Here is a 17,931-nt window from a genome sequence, read left to right as displayed (position 1 = left end):
GCTTACCGCTGAGTCCCTAATGGCATCACCTGGCGGCCATCTTACGACAGGACGCTCGCTCACTCGTAGCATTGAGTTTAATGGTGAAGGTACTTTTAAATGACCATAACTTGCTCAATTTTCTACCGATTTTCAAACGGTTTGGTTTTTTACAAACGTTATTAACGTGGCTATAATACTGGATGCTTTGACATGTTTCATGATTTTTTTATATATTTTTAGTATAGGTATGCAGTGTCATAGTTACATCTTTGACGTTTATAATAAACCAAACCGTTTGAAAATCGGTAAAAAATTAAGCAAGTTATGGTCATTTAAAAGTACCTGCATCATTAAAACTCAATGCTAGGAGTGAGCGAGCGCCCTGTTGTAAGATGGCCGCCAAAATGCAGACGTTCCACTCAATTGGCCAGCAGCGCGGGCGAGCCATCTAGCCTTTATACATATCTATGACTTGGCCAGTTTGAAACACGATCCGTCCGAACCACTGATTCGAATCAAAAGATTCATAAATGTTTCGATGCTTCGTGAAGCAGTGTTTCGAAATCGCCAATCACTAAATGAAAGACATGTTTTCTGTTAGGAGATTTATCTGCCAGGTAAGATATAGGTAAGTTTTTATCTTATCTGGTTAGCAAACCATGCAGTATAAACAGCTAAATTCAGCCAAGTCTGGTTGGCTGGTTTTAGGTGGTCTCCCAGTCTTGTTTCAGCTGGGGTTTGACTACTGGTTAAGCTGGTCTTAGGTGGTCAGGCTGAAAAACCACCTGACCCGCCAGGTCAAACAAGCTACACATCAACTTGGCCAGAAAAGGAGGACCAGCTGCTTCCAGGTGGACCCACTTTAGACCAGTAAAACCAGCTTAGATTGGTTTTAGCTGTTTTTTAGCAGTGTGCTTTTTTAGCATTCTTACTCATGGTGGCCCCCAGGGTGTTTTACTTTACATTTTTGCAAAAAAATGCAGTGTTTTGATCCCCCTCTGGAGCAGAACTACAGTACAAATCACCGACTGCACCGTCAGGTACAGGTTTCACAGATAGGGCTTTGAGAGCCTCTAGTGGTTCATGGTGCGATTGCAGTGGGCTCCTAAGGGAATTAAAACGATGTTTGTAAATTAAAAGCAATTGAATTGCAGAAAAAATGGCTATTATTCATTAAGTCTATTGAAAATGTACACTACTTAGAATCTATGGTTCCTCAATTAAACAGTTTAAGCCATATGGATTAAAAGGCACAACATCCTTTATCAGTGTTTCTCAACCAGGGTGCCGGTTAAAGGTGCAGTGTGTACATTTTAAGAGGATCTCTTAACAGAAATGCAATATAATATACATACCTACATTTTCAGTGGTGTATAAAGACCTTACATAATAAACTCTAATGTTTTTATTATCTTAGAATGAGTCTGTTTATCTACATACACGGTGGGTCCCCTTACATGGAAGTCTTCATTTTGCACCACCATGTTTTTGCAGTAGCCCTAAACAGGCAAACTACTTTACAGAGCGCGCTTTATCACTACGTTATCTCAGGTTATGAAATATTTATCCTGTGGCGGCTACCGAAGCTTCTTTATGCGTTTCGAAAGGGAGGGGGCTGTTGGTTGCAATTCGCAATCTTGCCTCTAGATGTGCTCTTCCTTTGTTTATGTAGATGAAAACGGCTTATTCTAAGGTAATAAAAACAATACAGTTCATTATGTAAGGTCTTTATACACCACTGATAATATAGTTATGTAGATTATATTGCATTTTTGTCAAGAGATCCTACTAAAAGTTACACAATGCACCTTTAAAATATGCTAATGCAGCTAAAAATCCAGATATTTCTTAGTGTTTATCCATTTATTATAACAATTTTTCTGTTTATTTCAAGCTCTATAATATTTTATTTGTAAATGGCCAGTGGTCGAGGGTTGAAGTCAAAAATGTCAAAACCATACATAACACATTACTAACTCAGTCTCTTTCATCACAGTTTAAATAAAATGTCTGTGGTGGTTCAAAATGGTAAACCCAGCCCCAGACGTCCTGGAGTGGGACTTGGAGTTCTTGTGACAGATTCTTTCAACCCAGGATGTGTCTTGTTAGGAAAAAGGAAAAGCACAGTTGGTAAAGGTAAATACCAGTTACCAGGAGGTCACATTGAATTTGGGTAAGTTTATTGTCACATTAATGCATTACTGTGACCTTTTCTTATTTTAGGAAGGTTCATTACAGTATCAAAATGAATAGACATTTCTTTTACTGTATTTTTTGTTTATTTAGTAATGTGACATTATTATATATAACAAATACTAATACGTTCATGTAAATGAATTGTATGAAAGTAAATAATCTGCTGTATAATCAGAGAAACTTGGGTGGACTGCGCGCAGAGAGAGGTGATGGAGGAAGCTGGTGTCCATTTGAAAAACATCTGCTTTGCATATGTTGTCAACTCCATCAGACTGGAAGAAAACTACCATTATATCACAATCTTCATGCAGGGAGAACTGGACAGGTCTTTATCGGCTGAACCAGTCAATTTGGAGCCAGAGAAAAATGAAGGTAGTCTATATCATTGTGTTGAGTGTATTATCGCCTGTCTAGTTTCAGCCCCAGGTGGTCCGCCTACAGGTCTTAACAACAGTGAAAAATATCTGGAATGTGAGACTGTTGCCTGTTACACCACCTTCACACTCAGCACCACAATTTTCTTTAACAATTGTGAGAAAATGCTGTTGGAATACACACTACTTGGTGTGTATATTCATTTAAAAGAAATGAATAAATTCATTTTAACTTCATGTTATGTTCTCTTTAGTGAAAACATTTATGATAGTACTTATGTGCTTGTTTTGGGTGATTGTGTCATGAACCATGTGCTGTTTGAACAGCTGAAACTCTGCAGTTTTGTCTCCATGTTATCATTAACATCTTTTAGTAGCGTATTAGGCAAACGATATGGGCTTAATGAATTAATGAAGGATATGCAATGATCCAGAAGACCCAGTCAAAGAGCGAATATGGGCACCCATGCCTTCGTTTACATAAGTCCCCATTTAGGTCTGTCTACACTGCAGTGCAACTCCAAAGTTTATAAACTAAAACAGAGTCTGCACCGTTTACAAAAATCTTCTTTTATGAGGTTTAAAAATTTACAACTAGACATTAATGTCATGAGTAGTTCTGATTTAGCTTTATTTGTGTTTTACTGGAATAGGTTGGGCATGGAGACGATGGGAGGAGTTTCCACCTGAAGAGCAACTTTTCTTACCATTGGCTAATCTGAGACAGCAGGGATTTCAGCCATTCGGAACAAGTTAAAGGGATTTTCTGTAATTAGAAAATTAACCTTGATACAGTTTTAACACCTTATTCCAGATCAGGTAAACCATGTCCCTTCAGGCCTAGAGAGAAACTGCATTTCTAGCTCATTTTGAAGAGAATTTAAGGGTATACCAACAGTCAGAAGAAAATGTGTGCTGACCTCGTGAACAAATAGGGATTTATATTCAGATTGATTGTTTAACGTTATTGCAGTTACTCAGCATATACATGAATGAATATTGTAATTACAGCTCCTCATTGTTAATGGTTTACCATCCACATGCATACTATAGTAAAGTTATATTTTAGTTATTCATAGGGTACAGTTTATCATTTATTTTTTGCAAACTGGTAAACTGACTGTGGATTTGAAGACTTTTACACATAATTTGTCAAACAGCCTTGAACATAATTTTCTTATCATTCCTACAAGATTTTTTGTAATTCACAAGAATATTATATATTATATTATATCATATTATATTAGCCCCTTAGCATTCCAGAAAAGGGCTCAAAAAATGCCTAAAAAGGAGACAAATTGTACCTGCTGTGTTGATTGTATCTTAAAACGGTCTACATCATTTAAATCACAAAAATCCAAAGATATGTTTAGCTTTTTGTTTTTGAGTTGTTGTATTTGATGAAGTTTTGTGTCAAATTATGCAGTGTCCTTCTCTCTTAGATGAATATAAACTGGGGTGCCATGCACAGCTACCCTTCATACTGTAGGCTAATTATAATTATTAACATCAATTAAACATCAAAATTTGTTATACGCCATATTCTTATAGAGTACACAGACAAAAAGAGAAGTGTTTATGAATGATTTTATTGCTATTTTACACATTAATGGAAAAACTCATCCACTCAACAGTCACATCTGTAAATAGCTGTAATGATCAACACTGACAGTGAATAAAAAAAACTGATGCAACAGAAGCAGATCTAAGTGTAATGCTTAATTATTTATTTAATTGCTTTGAAAGCATATAATTTTAAAAACTAGCCTATAAACATTTTGATTTCAGGTTGGATTAGCATAAATTAGTAAATGAACTAACATATACAGTGAACAATGTAGTTTTTCAAAATGTGTTAAATCTTGTTAATGTCAAAAGTTATTCATGTTAGTAATGGTGCATTAATGTTAACAGTTACATATACAAAACCTGATTTTATAAATGTATTATTAAATGCCGAAATTAACATGAAAGTTGTAGAAGTAAAGGAAAGTGTTCATATATTTCAATTTTAAAAAAGGTTTAACATATCTATTTTCGATAAGTATATAAGAGAGGGGTGAGTTGGAAAACTGCTTTTTTTCTTTTTTTGATGAATTTTTTGTGTGCTTATTTTAAAAGCTGTGTTTTTTATTTTAAATTTTTTAATGTGAGTTTTAGGTACTGTGATATCTGGGGATAGGTTTTTGATAAGCCTAGGGCTTCTACCTATCCCTTTTCGAATGGGGTTAAAGAAAACATTTGAGTGTGAAACTTGTATTAATATTTAGTACATGGATATTTTAAATAAGATAATTTTTTTAATATGAAACCAATACATCAGTCATACAATGCAAATGTGACAAGCTTGAAGATGCATTGGAAAATAGGCTTGTTCGACTTCATGCGGCGCCGCAAGAACCGACAGTGCCATGACGTCAAAGTGCCGCGAGAGCAATTCGGAGAATTCTACGGAGAAGTGTAATTTAGAATAGCTCTCGCGGTACTTTGACATCATCCGCCATTCAGCTCTGGTGGCGCTGCATGAAGTCGAACAAGCCTATTTTGCAATTTAAAAAAAAACTCATAATGGCGAGTTATTTTTAAATGCAGTTAAATTGTTTTAACATATTAAACGCGAAATAATATAATGAATAATATACTTTTTCTGAAAAAAAAAGTATCGTTTACGGTACCACACATAAACTAATGATCCATGTATGTTCTCTTTGAAGCTTCGCCATTTTGGCTCTCATATAAGAACATAACACGACAGCATTTTAAAATTATGTTTTGAGTTTAACTAAAGAAACATCTGGGATGGCACGAGGGTGAGAAAATAGTGAACGAATTTTTAAATTTGGGAGAACTATTCCTTTATTAAAGATAACAGGTGGAGGAAACAGCGGCCCCTGCTGGCTCACTGACGTTCATACATGATTCTGGTGGCTAAATGCGCCACAGCAAGTTGTGAAAAGACACAGTCGGAAGAGGTCGTCAGCTTGATTGAGCCGTGTCTTAATTTCTAAAAAAAACAAAAAAATAGCAATATCAAAACAAAGTCTATATCATCAGAATGGTTAAACTTGCTTTTACCTCCGGTATTGGGCAGAAAGATTTGAAAAAGGAGGAGAAAGGAGAGGCTTTGATCCCTCAGGATGTGGTGAGTTTCGTTAGCTTAAACGCTAACCTTCTAATGTGATTAAAAACAAGCAGTAACGATTTGACAACAACGGCTTGACTATAAAACGCGTTATATATTCATAGTAACAGTGGTCGGGAAATAATGTAACGTTATAGATAATTTTGCATATACAACAACGTCAATGGGATATTTAAACGGGAAAATAGTCGAAAGTTACGTAAAACATATTTGTCTCCAACTTAATTGTCATTGGGATTCTTTCGGATAAAACACAAAGGCGGCATTTATCAGGCTGTTAAGTATTGTACATTGTTATATTATTATACATTTATATTTTCACCGATTTGTTTTGGGTGTATGTTGAGGGAAGCCATCTCCTATCTTTCAGTTTCTGTGTGTTTGTCTGAGAGTGGCACACAGCTTTGCGATTACAGGAAAATGGCCGACGCATCAACACAAAACACCCGGATATACACAAAACACAAATGTCTTGATTCGTATCTGTGCATGCCTATGCAGTATTGTGAAACACAAAACAGTGTTTGGCTTATAACCACCCATTGCACTTAATGCTTTTTGCAGTAGTCCGATGTCCATGCTGTGATATTGATACGTATGAAATGTAGGACCCGAATGCACGTGCATTTGTTGAATCTGACACTATAATAAAGTCAGGAAAAGGAAAGACATATTTTGCCATATCGTGGGAGACTTTACGAGAGCGAGACCAGCTCAAACCCACTCAAACGCGTCTACCGTCTGCTGCCTCCAACAAGATCATCTGTCTCCGCGGATGAGTCAGCTGCAAATGCGCGAACTGTGTTGACAAGATAAAAGAGAGGTCGTGAATAATTCATAAAAGCCACTGTTGTGTCTGCCTGATCCGATATCCAGGTCGATGGTGCAGCCTGATCCAGCATCTAAGCAGACACAACACTGACTACGTTTACATGCTGTAAATATTCGGGTTATGATCAGGTTATGGTCGGGTTTCGGGTTTCTGAAACATTCGGAATAATCCGTTTACATGCGTGAGCAGAGAGAGTTACCCCTGTATACATGGAATTGGCAATATCCCGATGTAAACTGTGATTAAAAGGTAAATGCGGTGATTTTGCGTGGCTCACTATTGCGCAATGCGGTTTTACCGCCTTCATTTACTAAAATAAAATTATTATTTAAATCCAGAACAAGCTGCACCGATGTAGAAGCAGGGTAGGCTAAGTTACATGTCTTTCCTTTTATGAGAAAAAGATTAACAAGCTATACTGGGCTTCAGCTAAATATACTTTTTGAAGAACGATTTTCTAACAAGAAGGTTTTTTAAGTGCATATTTACAGAGCATCGGTAAATACAGAACACAACAGTGTCTTAAAGAAATTAAAATTAGACAGTATTCATGCAACTATAAATGTACAAAACAAAAGAAATGCAATAGCTTACAGAAGGCAATGAATATTTATTTATGGCATTTTCAATAATATATTAGTAGATAAATTAACATCTATAAAGTATGAAAACTAATAAATCATTATTTTGGCTAAATTAAGCTGGATGGATCATTTTTATAATTGTCATCCTTTCAGAACAAGCTTATATGCTATCTATAATAACTTACATTATATTCTGAGTGTTACTTGGCCGAAAATATGTAGAAAAACATGCAAGTAAAAAAGTACAGAACAAAAATGTTTACCTCACGCGGATTGAACGAAAAGCCGTTAATTAAGCGGACTGAGAACGTGCAGAAACAGTCGAGTCGGCAGATGATCACCAATGTTCATAATGTTTCACGCAGGTACTGTTGATGATAAACTTTCATATCTAAATGTCAGGTATAAGTATTCAGTCAGTTAATAATAAAGCCGCCGGCGTTATTGCAACATCCTTATCCACGGAGCGGACGCTGTGTACAAAGAAAAAACCTAAGGTTTTTATTTTAAGTGCTGGTAAGCAATCAGTTATATTATGCCACTTTGTATTTGTGTTGATCAGTTAAATTAAAGTAATTTTAATCTTAGAAACTGCATCAAGATGCAGACGACGCTACAGTTATTCTGTCATCTTTAACTTTTTCACACATTCTGTATTTAACGAAATATGAATAGCATATTACATTTTGAATTCAAATTCACGCAAAAAAAAAAACAATTTACTCTCATAACTATTGCCAATCTATTTGGCCTTTATTATACATGTATGCTTTGAAAAACAAGAATAGCTATTAATTTAACGTGAAAAACGCGGTTGTTGCAATTGGTTTCCTCCTCGCTCTAAAAGTGTGGCGCATCTCTCTCGCCATGCTTACTTCTACTCCCTGCGGGTTTTTTTGGCGCATACAAGAAGTTTCTCTACTCAAAAGACCAAGATTCCTTGCGAATAGAACATGCGCAGTACACAAATCAATGTTCCTTTTGATGGGAATATCCCGATGCGCGTTTACATGACCAAAATTTCGGGTTAGAAAAGAGGTAACCCAGGGGTAATATTCGGGATTTTAAAAACAGGAATATGAGCATATTCGGGTTTTTGCCGGTGTTTACATGGACGTGCGCGACCGGGTTTTTGCTAATATTCCGGATTTGAACGGGTTATTGGCTGCATGTAAACGCAGTCACTGTCTTACATAAACTCATGCAAATGAGGAGATCGTGGAGAGCTGTGCCTCGCATTTCCTACATTCAGAGATTGATACTTGCATGCAGCAGTTAAATGTATCAATTCATCATTAGATAAGCCTGCTGTGTGGTCTAACTTGCAGTCTAAAGTCCTCCGTAACACAAGTGATCAAAGCTTCACTGAACTTGTGGCTGAAGCCGGCTACCCAAAACACTAATCTTTGGTCCTACAGAAACTCATGCAGGCTTAGGTTATTTAAACAAAGACGGGCTCTGTTCTGGATAAGCCGTGTTCTGCTGTGTGTGTATCTGTGTCGGTGTATTTGTGGGTAAAAGTGAATCTCTGTCGCCCTGTGTTTGGAATCTTATAAATCAAACAGCAGGATATTTTTGTGACCTTCATGAAGCCTTTATGACAAAACTAACCATAGTTTTCAAGATCAAATTTGATTTATGTTTATAAAACGGTAAGTTCCAGATCTTGATTCCGATTGGTCAACAGCTGTGTCTTATTTACGATAAAGCACGGCTATGACAGCTATACCCCGGAGTTTTTTTTCATAGGTTGAAGTATAATTAGTTTTTTACACAATCGAATGCACAGCTTTGCTAAGCATACTTCATTTGACGTGAACTGTAAGCTGACCGTCACATATGTGTAAAAAGTGAACTATACTAAGGCTTTAAACGAAAACTAGTTTTTCAATATTTAACTATGTTCTTACCTTAAAGGTTCTCTAAGCGAATTGACGCGTTTTAGACCATAAAAATTTTTTTGTTACATACCGGAAACATCTCCTCACTATCTGCTTGCTGCCTGTCCGCTGATCAAACTGTAAAAAAACGCGATCTCTGTAGACAGCCCAGGCTTCACAAACGGCAATAACAAAACAGTGGCCAAACCTAGCAGCGCAAAACAAAACAAAGTATTCCAGCCAATAAACGACAAAAAGGATTTGGGGGTGGGGGTTGGGCGCGTTCATGAAAGCACGGAAGGGAGGGGGAGGGGGAGGAGTTAGCTACGCTCCATCTGTTTGAAAACAGTTCGAACGTCAACAATAACTAACGTCTCGCAGATTCGCTTAGAGAGCCTTTAAAGGGATAGTTCGGCCAAAAATTATATTAAACCCATGATTTACTCACCCCCAAGCTGTCCGAGTTGCATATGTCCATCGTTTTTTAGACAAACACATTTTCGGATATTTTAGAAAATGTTTTAGATCTTTCAGGGTCCACGACCTTCAAGTCCAAAAAAAGTGCGTCCATCCTTCACAAAATAAATCCAAACGGCTCCAGGATGATAAACAAAGGTCTTCTGAGGGTAATCCGCACGGTGTTGTTGTAGAAATACCAATATTTAAAACTTTATAAACGTAAATAACTACCTTCCGGTAGCGCCGCCATCTTAGGGGGGGCTGCACGCTGAAAAAGTTTGAGAAGCACTACATTATAGACGGTTTCATCGGACGTACATGCGCTGACGCGATTCACGTCTGGATCTGAACTTTACTTCCGGTTTCGTTTTTTTTAATGATCTGACTAGTTGCTAAACTGATCTCTTGAACAAATGCCTCATCGAAAATGTTTTGGTTTCCTAGGTAATCTATGTGTTGTTGTTTTTTTTGCTTGTTATATAAATAAACTACGTCTAAAGAACTTTGTTGTTATTTATTTTTAGCGGAGTTTACCGGAAGTTACGTGCGGACCGCGACAGCCGCTTGTTTATGTTGTTACTGCTGAAACCGTCTACAGAATAAAGTAATACAAACAGACAATACTACACAGTAAAATGTACAATTGCACATACCTATAATAAAACCCTAAATTTTGAAATTAAAAAACAGGGCAAAAATAAAAATAAAACACTTAATGTGGTGAACATATAATTTCATGGTTTTATTATTGAGTCAAACATGGTTTTTTTCCATATTAAAAAGATTTTGTAAAACTATAGTTAGTGTAGCAAATCCATGGTTAATTTGTTGATTAAAAGTAACCATGTTTTTTTGCAGTGCAGTGTAATGAATGAATCGTTTGTATTTATAGTTGAAGATGTAAAAATAAATAATCTAAAAAGATACATAACTTTTTTTTAAATGATTGTAATGAAAACAAAGTCAGATGTTTGCTTTTTTTAAATGTTCTCAGTTTTAGATAAGCTCTTGTACAATTTTACAGCAGACACGACCTTCAACATGACGGAAAGAGATAAGGTTGTTGTTTACTAAACCAGAGGGTTAATAATGATGACTCGACTCCTCTAAATTGCACTATTGCCATGGGATTTTCAGTACAGACTGCATCCCCTAGACACACCTGTAAACAAACCTGTATATATTATAGACATTTCATGTGAAATATACCCACTTTCATTACACCAAATCTCCTAGTATGGAGTGACTGTACAAGTTTGTATAGCTTTTTTATTATCTTTTATCGAACAATGTGGCAATCAACTAAATGTCCTTGAACTTCATGGACCAGGTTTTGAATGGATTTTCTTGTTTACTTTCTCTTTCACTCATTGTGTCCGCAGATGTGGTGTTCATTTGCATCATGCAGTATGTTTGTTCTTGGTCTCTAGCGGAGGTTAGAAATTTCCCAGTATCTGTTGCACACAATGCAATTGTTTTGACCACAGCCACGCCCGAGTTTAAGCAAGCTTGCATAAAAAATGTCTCGTTTAACACAAATAAACAGTATTCATTTGGATTTGGAAGTAAGATATTTTGGGAAAGTTTCAAAACGCCAAGAAAGTTGGGGTCGCTTGAAAGCTGACACAGTAGAACATGCAATATTGAAAATTTATGTTTTGGATGTTTTTATAATATAGCTGTGTTTTCAGAGCCTAAACCAACATCTTGCATTTTCCAAAACAATACTACAGAAACGCAAAATCGTGAAAATGATAATGTCATGTGCATTCATATTACGTGTTCAGGCATCAACAGCTCCTAACCTGACATGCATAATATAGATCCGTGTAAACGGGTTGTTTTTAAAGGTTGTTGTCTGTATGCAAAACGTATTAAAAACTAAAACGTATCTGCTTTTAGTACACGCTAAAGGTTATCATTGTTAGTAAGACCAAGATTTTTTAACTATTTCCCCGCCAGCGTTTAAAAAAAATTGCCAGCCAGCGCTTTTTTATGATTTTTCACAAAAGTTTAATGCCTTCCAGAAAATGTTCTTCTTTAGATATATAAACATACAATATATCAAAGCTAATCGTGTAGTTGAGGAATTTACTGATAAACTGGTACAAAAGTACTTCATATCTCCCAAAGAAAGAAAACAAATGATATATTATTTGTATCATTAAAAATTTATATATTTTTTTGTAATCACTCTTTTAATTTCTGGGGCCATTTTTACCCCCTTGGAACTCTTATGTATCCTGAAAAATCATGGGTTAATTGATGAGTCCTCTTCAATGGCAGGGAAAGAGTTAAATATTTGAAATAGTTTGAAGTAATGATTTACTTTAATAACTGCAGACACTTAAACTTTTGTTTTGCCGTGGATACTCCTGACTTTATGTTTGTGTTTGTGCGAGCAGGATGTAGAAGACGGCCCGCATATCAGGCACCAGTCCAGAGCCTGGTGCTGGTGCATGTGTTTGGGCCTGGCCCTTATCCTGTCCGGTGTGGTGGTGGGCGGTGCTTACCTGTACAGGTATTACTTTGTAGAGGTAAGAGAAACAAGTTGAAAACAATTTAAGCACGCGAACATACTGAACCCTTTACTGAAACGAGTTTTAGACAACTCTAAAAGATGTTTATTTGGATTTAGGAGACCGTCTACTTCTGTGGGGTGGACTACCTAGAGGAAAATTACAAGGTACAGGACAGCCAAGAGGAGCTAGAGATGGATTCGCCAGCCGCGTTAAAGAGGCTTGAGGAAAAAGTGACAGTCATGGAGGACGAGGGCATCGCCCTGATTAACATCCCGGTGCCCAGATTCAGCGACAGTGACCCTGCTGACATCGTTCATGATTTTAACAGGGTAAGAAGCAACTTGCCACCTTACATGGTGATTACCAAGTGTAGTAGTGCACTTGTAGACAATAATTTGAGTTTTGGTACTTGATTGTCTGATTAAATTCATCTCAATTATCTCCTTTGAGGATTTTGTCAGGAAGAAACAGAACACCTCAAAATAAACCGTGCTTTCTTTTTGCTCTCAGAGGATGACGGCCTATCTGGATCTGCGCCTGAACAAATGCTACATCATTCCTCTTAACACTTCTGTTGTGATGCCACCCAAAGACCTTCTGGAGCTGCTGGTGAACATCAAGGTAATAATGACGACATCACAGCTGTTCCTGTACAAGCGTTAAACACATTGGTTTAGAGTCACACAATGTCATCGCAGCTATGACATAACACAAATTAAATTATGTAGTGTGGAAAAATCTGTGTTAAATATTATAAGATTTGTTCAAAGTAACAGCGTGGCAATCAAAGGGGCGTGGTGTACACGTTATGATGAAAATTAAAATATTTTTATTTACAACACTCAAATAAAACTTTATTTTGAAGAAACTATGACATAAAACGAACACATACTAGATTATTAATGAATTAAATGTTTTTAACTCTAATAGGAATAGCTGCGTGATCAAGTGAAACTAAAGGGTTAATAAACACAAACTAAAGCAGATGTTGTAGAACATCAGGCAAACGATGATAGATAGCGCAAAAATTGTAAAAACGGATTATTTCCCACTATTAATTATATTATCTTAAAGGAGTGTAACCACTGTAGCATGTAAATAATGCACATAAATAAAGTGAGCAAGAGCGCTCAACAATTATATCAAATCAACAGGTACGTGAAATTTAGCTAGCAGGTTGCTCAACAACAAAATCATCAGCTAACTTACTTTAAATTTGCAAGAACTATAGACTAATACAATAACATGCTTAAATAAACCCAAAACTTAAGTCCACTTACAGTTCTATTACAGTTACACTTCAATTTGGCCATGTGGCACCCATGCACGCTCGCGGTATGAAGCGTGTCCGCGCTATTCTCCGAGATGTTTTATCAACTTTTTATCAAAGTTATCGTCCAGACATTGACGGTCCGGACCACGTCTTTCTCATTTTGGCCGTGTGGCGCGCGTGCCCGCTCACGGTGTGAAGCCTGTCTGCTAGTGTTGTAGTCAAGACCACCTAAACCGAGACCAAGTCATGACCAAGACTTTAAAGGGTCGAGACCGAGTCAAGACCAAGACAGGCCGAGACCAAGAAAATACGTCTAGTTTTTAGAGCAAAAATATCAAATTTAAGTGATTTTTGTGAATAAAACAAGCAAAAAATCTGCCAATTGGGTAAGCAAAAAATCTTGAACCTTTTTCTTTAACACTAAATTCCAGAAAAATTCAAGAAAAATTTTGGTACATTTTTTTGCTTGTTTTATGCACAAAATCACTTAAATTTAATATTTTTGGTCTACAAACTAGACTTATTTTCTTGGGTCGTTTTGTTCATCAAGAAAAAACATGTTAATTTAAGAATTTTTAGATATTTTTTACTGAAAACAAGACAAAAATTAACAATTTTTCTTGAAAATCGTTTTTTTTGCAGTGTGCCTTCAGTTGTGGTCTTGACCGGTCTTGAAATAAAATTCCGAGTCCTTTTTGTCTGAGACAGAGTAAAAATGCGGTCGATTCCAAGACGAGACCAAGACCTTTAAAAAGTGGTCTTGAGACGGAGACCGGTCTCGAGAACTACCACACTACCGTCCGCGCTATTCTTCGAGATGCACTTGACGGTCTTTTTACAGCAATTATTTTTTTTGGACAACCTAGTTAAGGTGGTAGGGCTTCCCAGTTTAGGCGGGCAGCCTGGGTTTATGTGTACTATTTTTAAAACTGCTTTGGCTTTAAAACACAATCCTAGTTCACTGTGCATGTGTAATAATGTAACTCTTTGTGTAGGCTGGGACGTACCTACCGCAGTCCTACCTGGTCCATGAACACATGATGGTGACCGAGAAGGTGGAAAATCTGGAACAGCTGGGTTACTTTATCAACGGCCTCTGCAGAGGCAGAGACGCCTATAAACTGGAGCGCAGAGAGACTGTTTTTGGTAAACGTACACAATCTACTAGTATCTTTTTAAAGTAGTATTATAGACCTTTCATTGAATCCTAAAAGCTTTGGGATATAAAAAAGCCCGAGGTCACACCCATCTGTGCTGTACTTTTGCATGTGTGTGTAGCAAATGGGGTTTGGTTACAATAAGGAATGAGATTATAAACATGCATCTTTTCGTTTCCTCTTCGTAGGTATCCAGAAACGGGAGGCACTAAACTGCCACAAGATCCTGCACTTTGAGAACAAGTTTGTGGTGGAGACACTGATCTGTGAGCCGTAAAGACGACGGCGGGGTAGCAAGCAAAACCACTTTTTAAAAAATTCCACTTTCTCTCCTTCCATTAAACCCTTTTCCTGTTTTCCCTGCGTGCGTGTGCATGTATGTATGCAGCGTGCGTGGATGACTCTCTCAAGATTTCTTTCTCTGTACAGCAGCAATCAACATTACAGAGGGCGTGAGCAACATTATGCGTAGACTATATGTGTAGGTAAACGTTTTGACCCGTTTCTCTCTTAGAAATGCATTTTTCCACATTTTGGGTTTTTGTTATGCAGGGAGTCTTCAACAGGGTGCGTGGGATACGTATGATATATTCTAGATGATAGCTACTGCCGAGTTGAACGTGACGTGACTCGTAGAGGATAAATGTAAGACTATAATTTATCAAAATTGCACTAAATGTGTATCGTGTGCATTAAAAACTGTGAACGTCTGTCACAGAAATCAGATTACTATTATTATATATTGGAATATACATTTGACTAGAAAACTGTGTGTTTTATGGCCAATGTAGGAATACGCATAGATTTGATTGTTGTACTAGTTACCAAATTATTTTGATAAATTTTGCGCTCTACTGCAAGTTAATACACTGCTCCAATATGACATATATTAAAGAAGTTTAGGAACAAATAGATTATGTAATGTAAAATGTCAGGTTTTGGTTACCGTAGATTATATGAAATCTCACATTTACAAGATCAAATTAAATGCAGACTTATAATGTATGTAGCTTAAAGTCATTAAAGGGATCGTTCACCCAAAATAAAAAATTCTGTCATCATTTACTCACCCTCATGTTGTTACAAACCTGTATAATTTACTTTGTTCTGATGAACACAAAGGTTTATATTTTGAGAAATGTAACCAAACCATTCCTGGACACCATTCACTTCCATAGTAGGAAAAAATAAAACTATGGAAGTAAATGGGGTCCACGAATGGTTTGGTTACAAACATTTCTCAAAATATCTTCCTTTGTGTTTATAAGAACAATGAAATTGATACAGGTTTGTAACAACATGAGGGTGAGTAAATGATGGCAAATTTTCAATTTTGGGTGAACTATCCCTTTAAGCGATAGCGGGTGTAAAAAGAGGGATAGATTTCTGATTGTAAAGATTGCCTAAATTCAGTTGAAATGAAATTTATACTTTGTACATAACCCAAAAAGGTTTTATTGTTAAACTGACATATTAACACAATAAAAATTGACCACCTATTTTGTCTCATTTTTTTTATAGAGAAAATGAGGAGTTTATATGCAAACCCCTATAAGTGCATCTGACATGTTTTCTTGTAAATAAGACTTATTTTTTATCAGGCTTTTATGTTTAGGTTCATTTATTTCAGTTTAATAAAGGCAAAGGTTATGAGTAACTGAACTTGGCCCATATTTTTTACAAATGTCACAGCAGATGACTCTGGGCCGGATCCGCGCCAAAATCTGCTGCTCAAGTGGAATCGGTTCCGGAGTCGTCTACTGTCTGGGTTAGTTTGTGTTAACATTAGTTTATGCCCAATGAACCAACATGAACAACTGGATGGGCATAAAGAAATAAATTGTAGTCCATTTGCGACAGAGGCGGACACTACTTAATTTCTTTCTACATAAAAGTACATTTTTAAGTATTCATATTTTATCAGTGTTTTTCTTTGGAAAACATACATTCCAAAGCATTTTATCATAATTTTTTACACTACATTTCATAATTTCAAGTTTTTAGTTTATATTTAATATTTAAGTACATTAAACATTACTCAAGAAGAGGAAAAGTACACAATTTTTATGTGATTAGGTATGAAATCAATTTTAAAATGCAACATAAAAGGAAAACATAGTATGATTCTATGATGCTTTAGAATGTAGTAAACATTTTTTATTAAAGTCAAATTTTTCCCAAGACAAACACTCTGATGAAGCACAGATGCTTTGAAAATGTACTTAAAATATTCAAATAGTGTCCACCTCTGATGTTCGCTAATGTATTTACTAATGTTAAAGGTGCCAAAGAATGCATTGAAATAATGTTCAGTTGTTCTCTGATATATACATAGAAGGAATTTTGCTTTATTAAGTGCAAAAATTATCCAGAAACATGTCCATTTATAACCCAAGGATTTGCCCTTATGGTGTGTTTACACCAACCGCGTTTCAGGCATCAAAATCCCGTCAACCGCGCCTAGTTTGCCGCTTGAACAGTTTGAATGCATTCGAACGTGTGGAGCGGAGTAGACACGCGGAAAAATCAAGCATTTGACGCGCGTCAGAGGCAAACTCTGCTTCTTGTGGGAGGGGCAAGTGCTATGCGGTTATCTGTTTGCAAGATGACTCATGTTAATGCATTTATCAAGAGAGTTACCAGTTTGTATTTGGTAACCTTACTATAACCTTACAAACTTGAAGTGTGTATTTACAACTTATCAGGTTGCCCAAAGTCCTCACTGACACTCTTCCAAGTGAGGTCCTTTTTATTCCTGTCGCCTCTATAGAAATAAGAACTTGTGTCATTTAGCTCCAGGTGACTGCTTACGGACAATATCAAGCGTTGGTTGAATGAGTGACTTTCGGGCGGGGCTGCCACCACAGCAGCAAGCAGGCTCCTGATTGGTTAACACAGTGCGAAATTCCGCCAAAGTTCACATTTTTCAACTCGGGCGTCAGACGTAAATTCGCGTGAACCGCAAAATGCACAAAAAGCACCATTCGCGCGAGCTAGATGCGCGAATGAGGCGGAAATGCGTCTTCCGCGCCACGGCAAACGCCTCTTCCACGCAGCGGGGCTTCCAGACGCGCTTCAACGCGTCTTCACATTGACATAACATTGAAATCACTCGTGCTTCACGCCTCTACCGCCGTTGTTGTAAACGCAGCATAAGAATGAAATTGTCTATTTCGGTCATTGTCTATTAGGGTCATGAATAATAATGTTGAGCTCTGCTCTGATTGGCTGTCAGTCAGTAGCTCTCAAAGCAAACATACCTTATATGTTTTTGACCCTGTTTTAGACGAAGATAACGATTTTGAGGAACAAACAATTGTTTGGAGAGTGTAAAGTTTGTGTGTGGGGGGGTAACTAACGCCAAAAGTAGAACTTTAGCCTAAACGCTAGCATATACCGCAAACTCTGTTAAAAAAAATTAAGTTTTGACTACTTTGTAAAAAATTTAATCTTTGGGTACATCTCAACTGTAACGCAACAGTCGGTGTCATGTTAAGATTGGCCTGTTTTTCAGTTCTCACGATATGTCA

General features: G+C 36.8%; 2 protein-coding genes across 3 annotated transcripts; both read left to right on the top strand.

Moving 5' to 3' along the window:
* The first annotated feature begins 462 nt into the window (after window positions 1–462).
* On the top strand, window positions 463–4,254 carry nudt15 (nudix (nucleoside diphosphate linked moiety X)-type motif 15). Of its 2 annotated transcripts, none has more exons than XM_065293636.2 (4): window positions 463–599; window positions 1,979–2,155; window positions 2,354–2,550; window positions 3,206–4,254. In XM_065293636.2, exons 2-4 carry the CDS (start codon window positions 1,989–1,991, stop codon window positions 3,307–3,309), a joined length of 468 nt encoding a protein of 155 aa, XP_065149708.1. In that variant the 5' UTR covers window positions 463–599; window positions 1,979–1,988; the 3' UTR covers window positions 3,310–4,254. The 2 variants fall into 2 exon arrangements, with proteins under 2 accessions (XP_065149708.1, XP_065149707.1); XM_065293635.2 differs by having other exon boundaries at window positions 500–610.
* A 1,227-nt stretch (window positions 4,255–5,481) lies between these two features.
* itm2ba (integral membrane protein 2Ba) lies at window positions 5,482–15,900 on the top strand. Its single transcript, XM_065293637.2, has 6 exons — window positions 5,482–5,694; window positions 11,855–11,986; window positions 12,088–12,300; window positions 12,482–12,592; window positions 14,240–14,390; window positions 14,590–15,900. Exons 1-6 carry the CDS (start codon window positions 5,608–5,610, stop codon window positions 14,676–14,678), a joined length of 783 nt encoding a protein of 260 aa, XP_065149709.1. The 5' UTR covers window positions 5,482–5,607; the 3' UTR covers window positions 14,679–15,900.
* Window positions 15,901–17,931: the final 2,031 nt, after the last annotated feature.

The sequence above is a fragment of the Paramisgurnus dabryanus genome, chromosome 7 (assembly GCF_030506205.2).
Source record: "Paramisgurnus dabryanus chromosome 7, PD_genome_1.1, whole genome shotgun sequence".
NCBI lineage: Eukaryota > Metazoa > Chordata > Actinopteri > Cypriniformes > Cobitidae > Paramisgurnus > Paramisgurnus dabryanus.
Note: the sequence above shows the minus strand (reverse complement) of the source record. Positions and strands in the feature narration are given on the sequence as shown.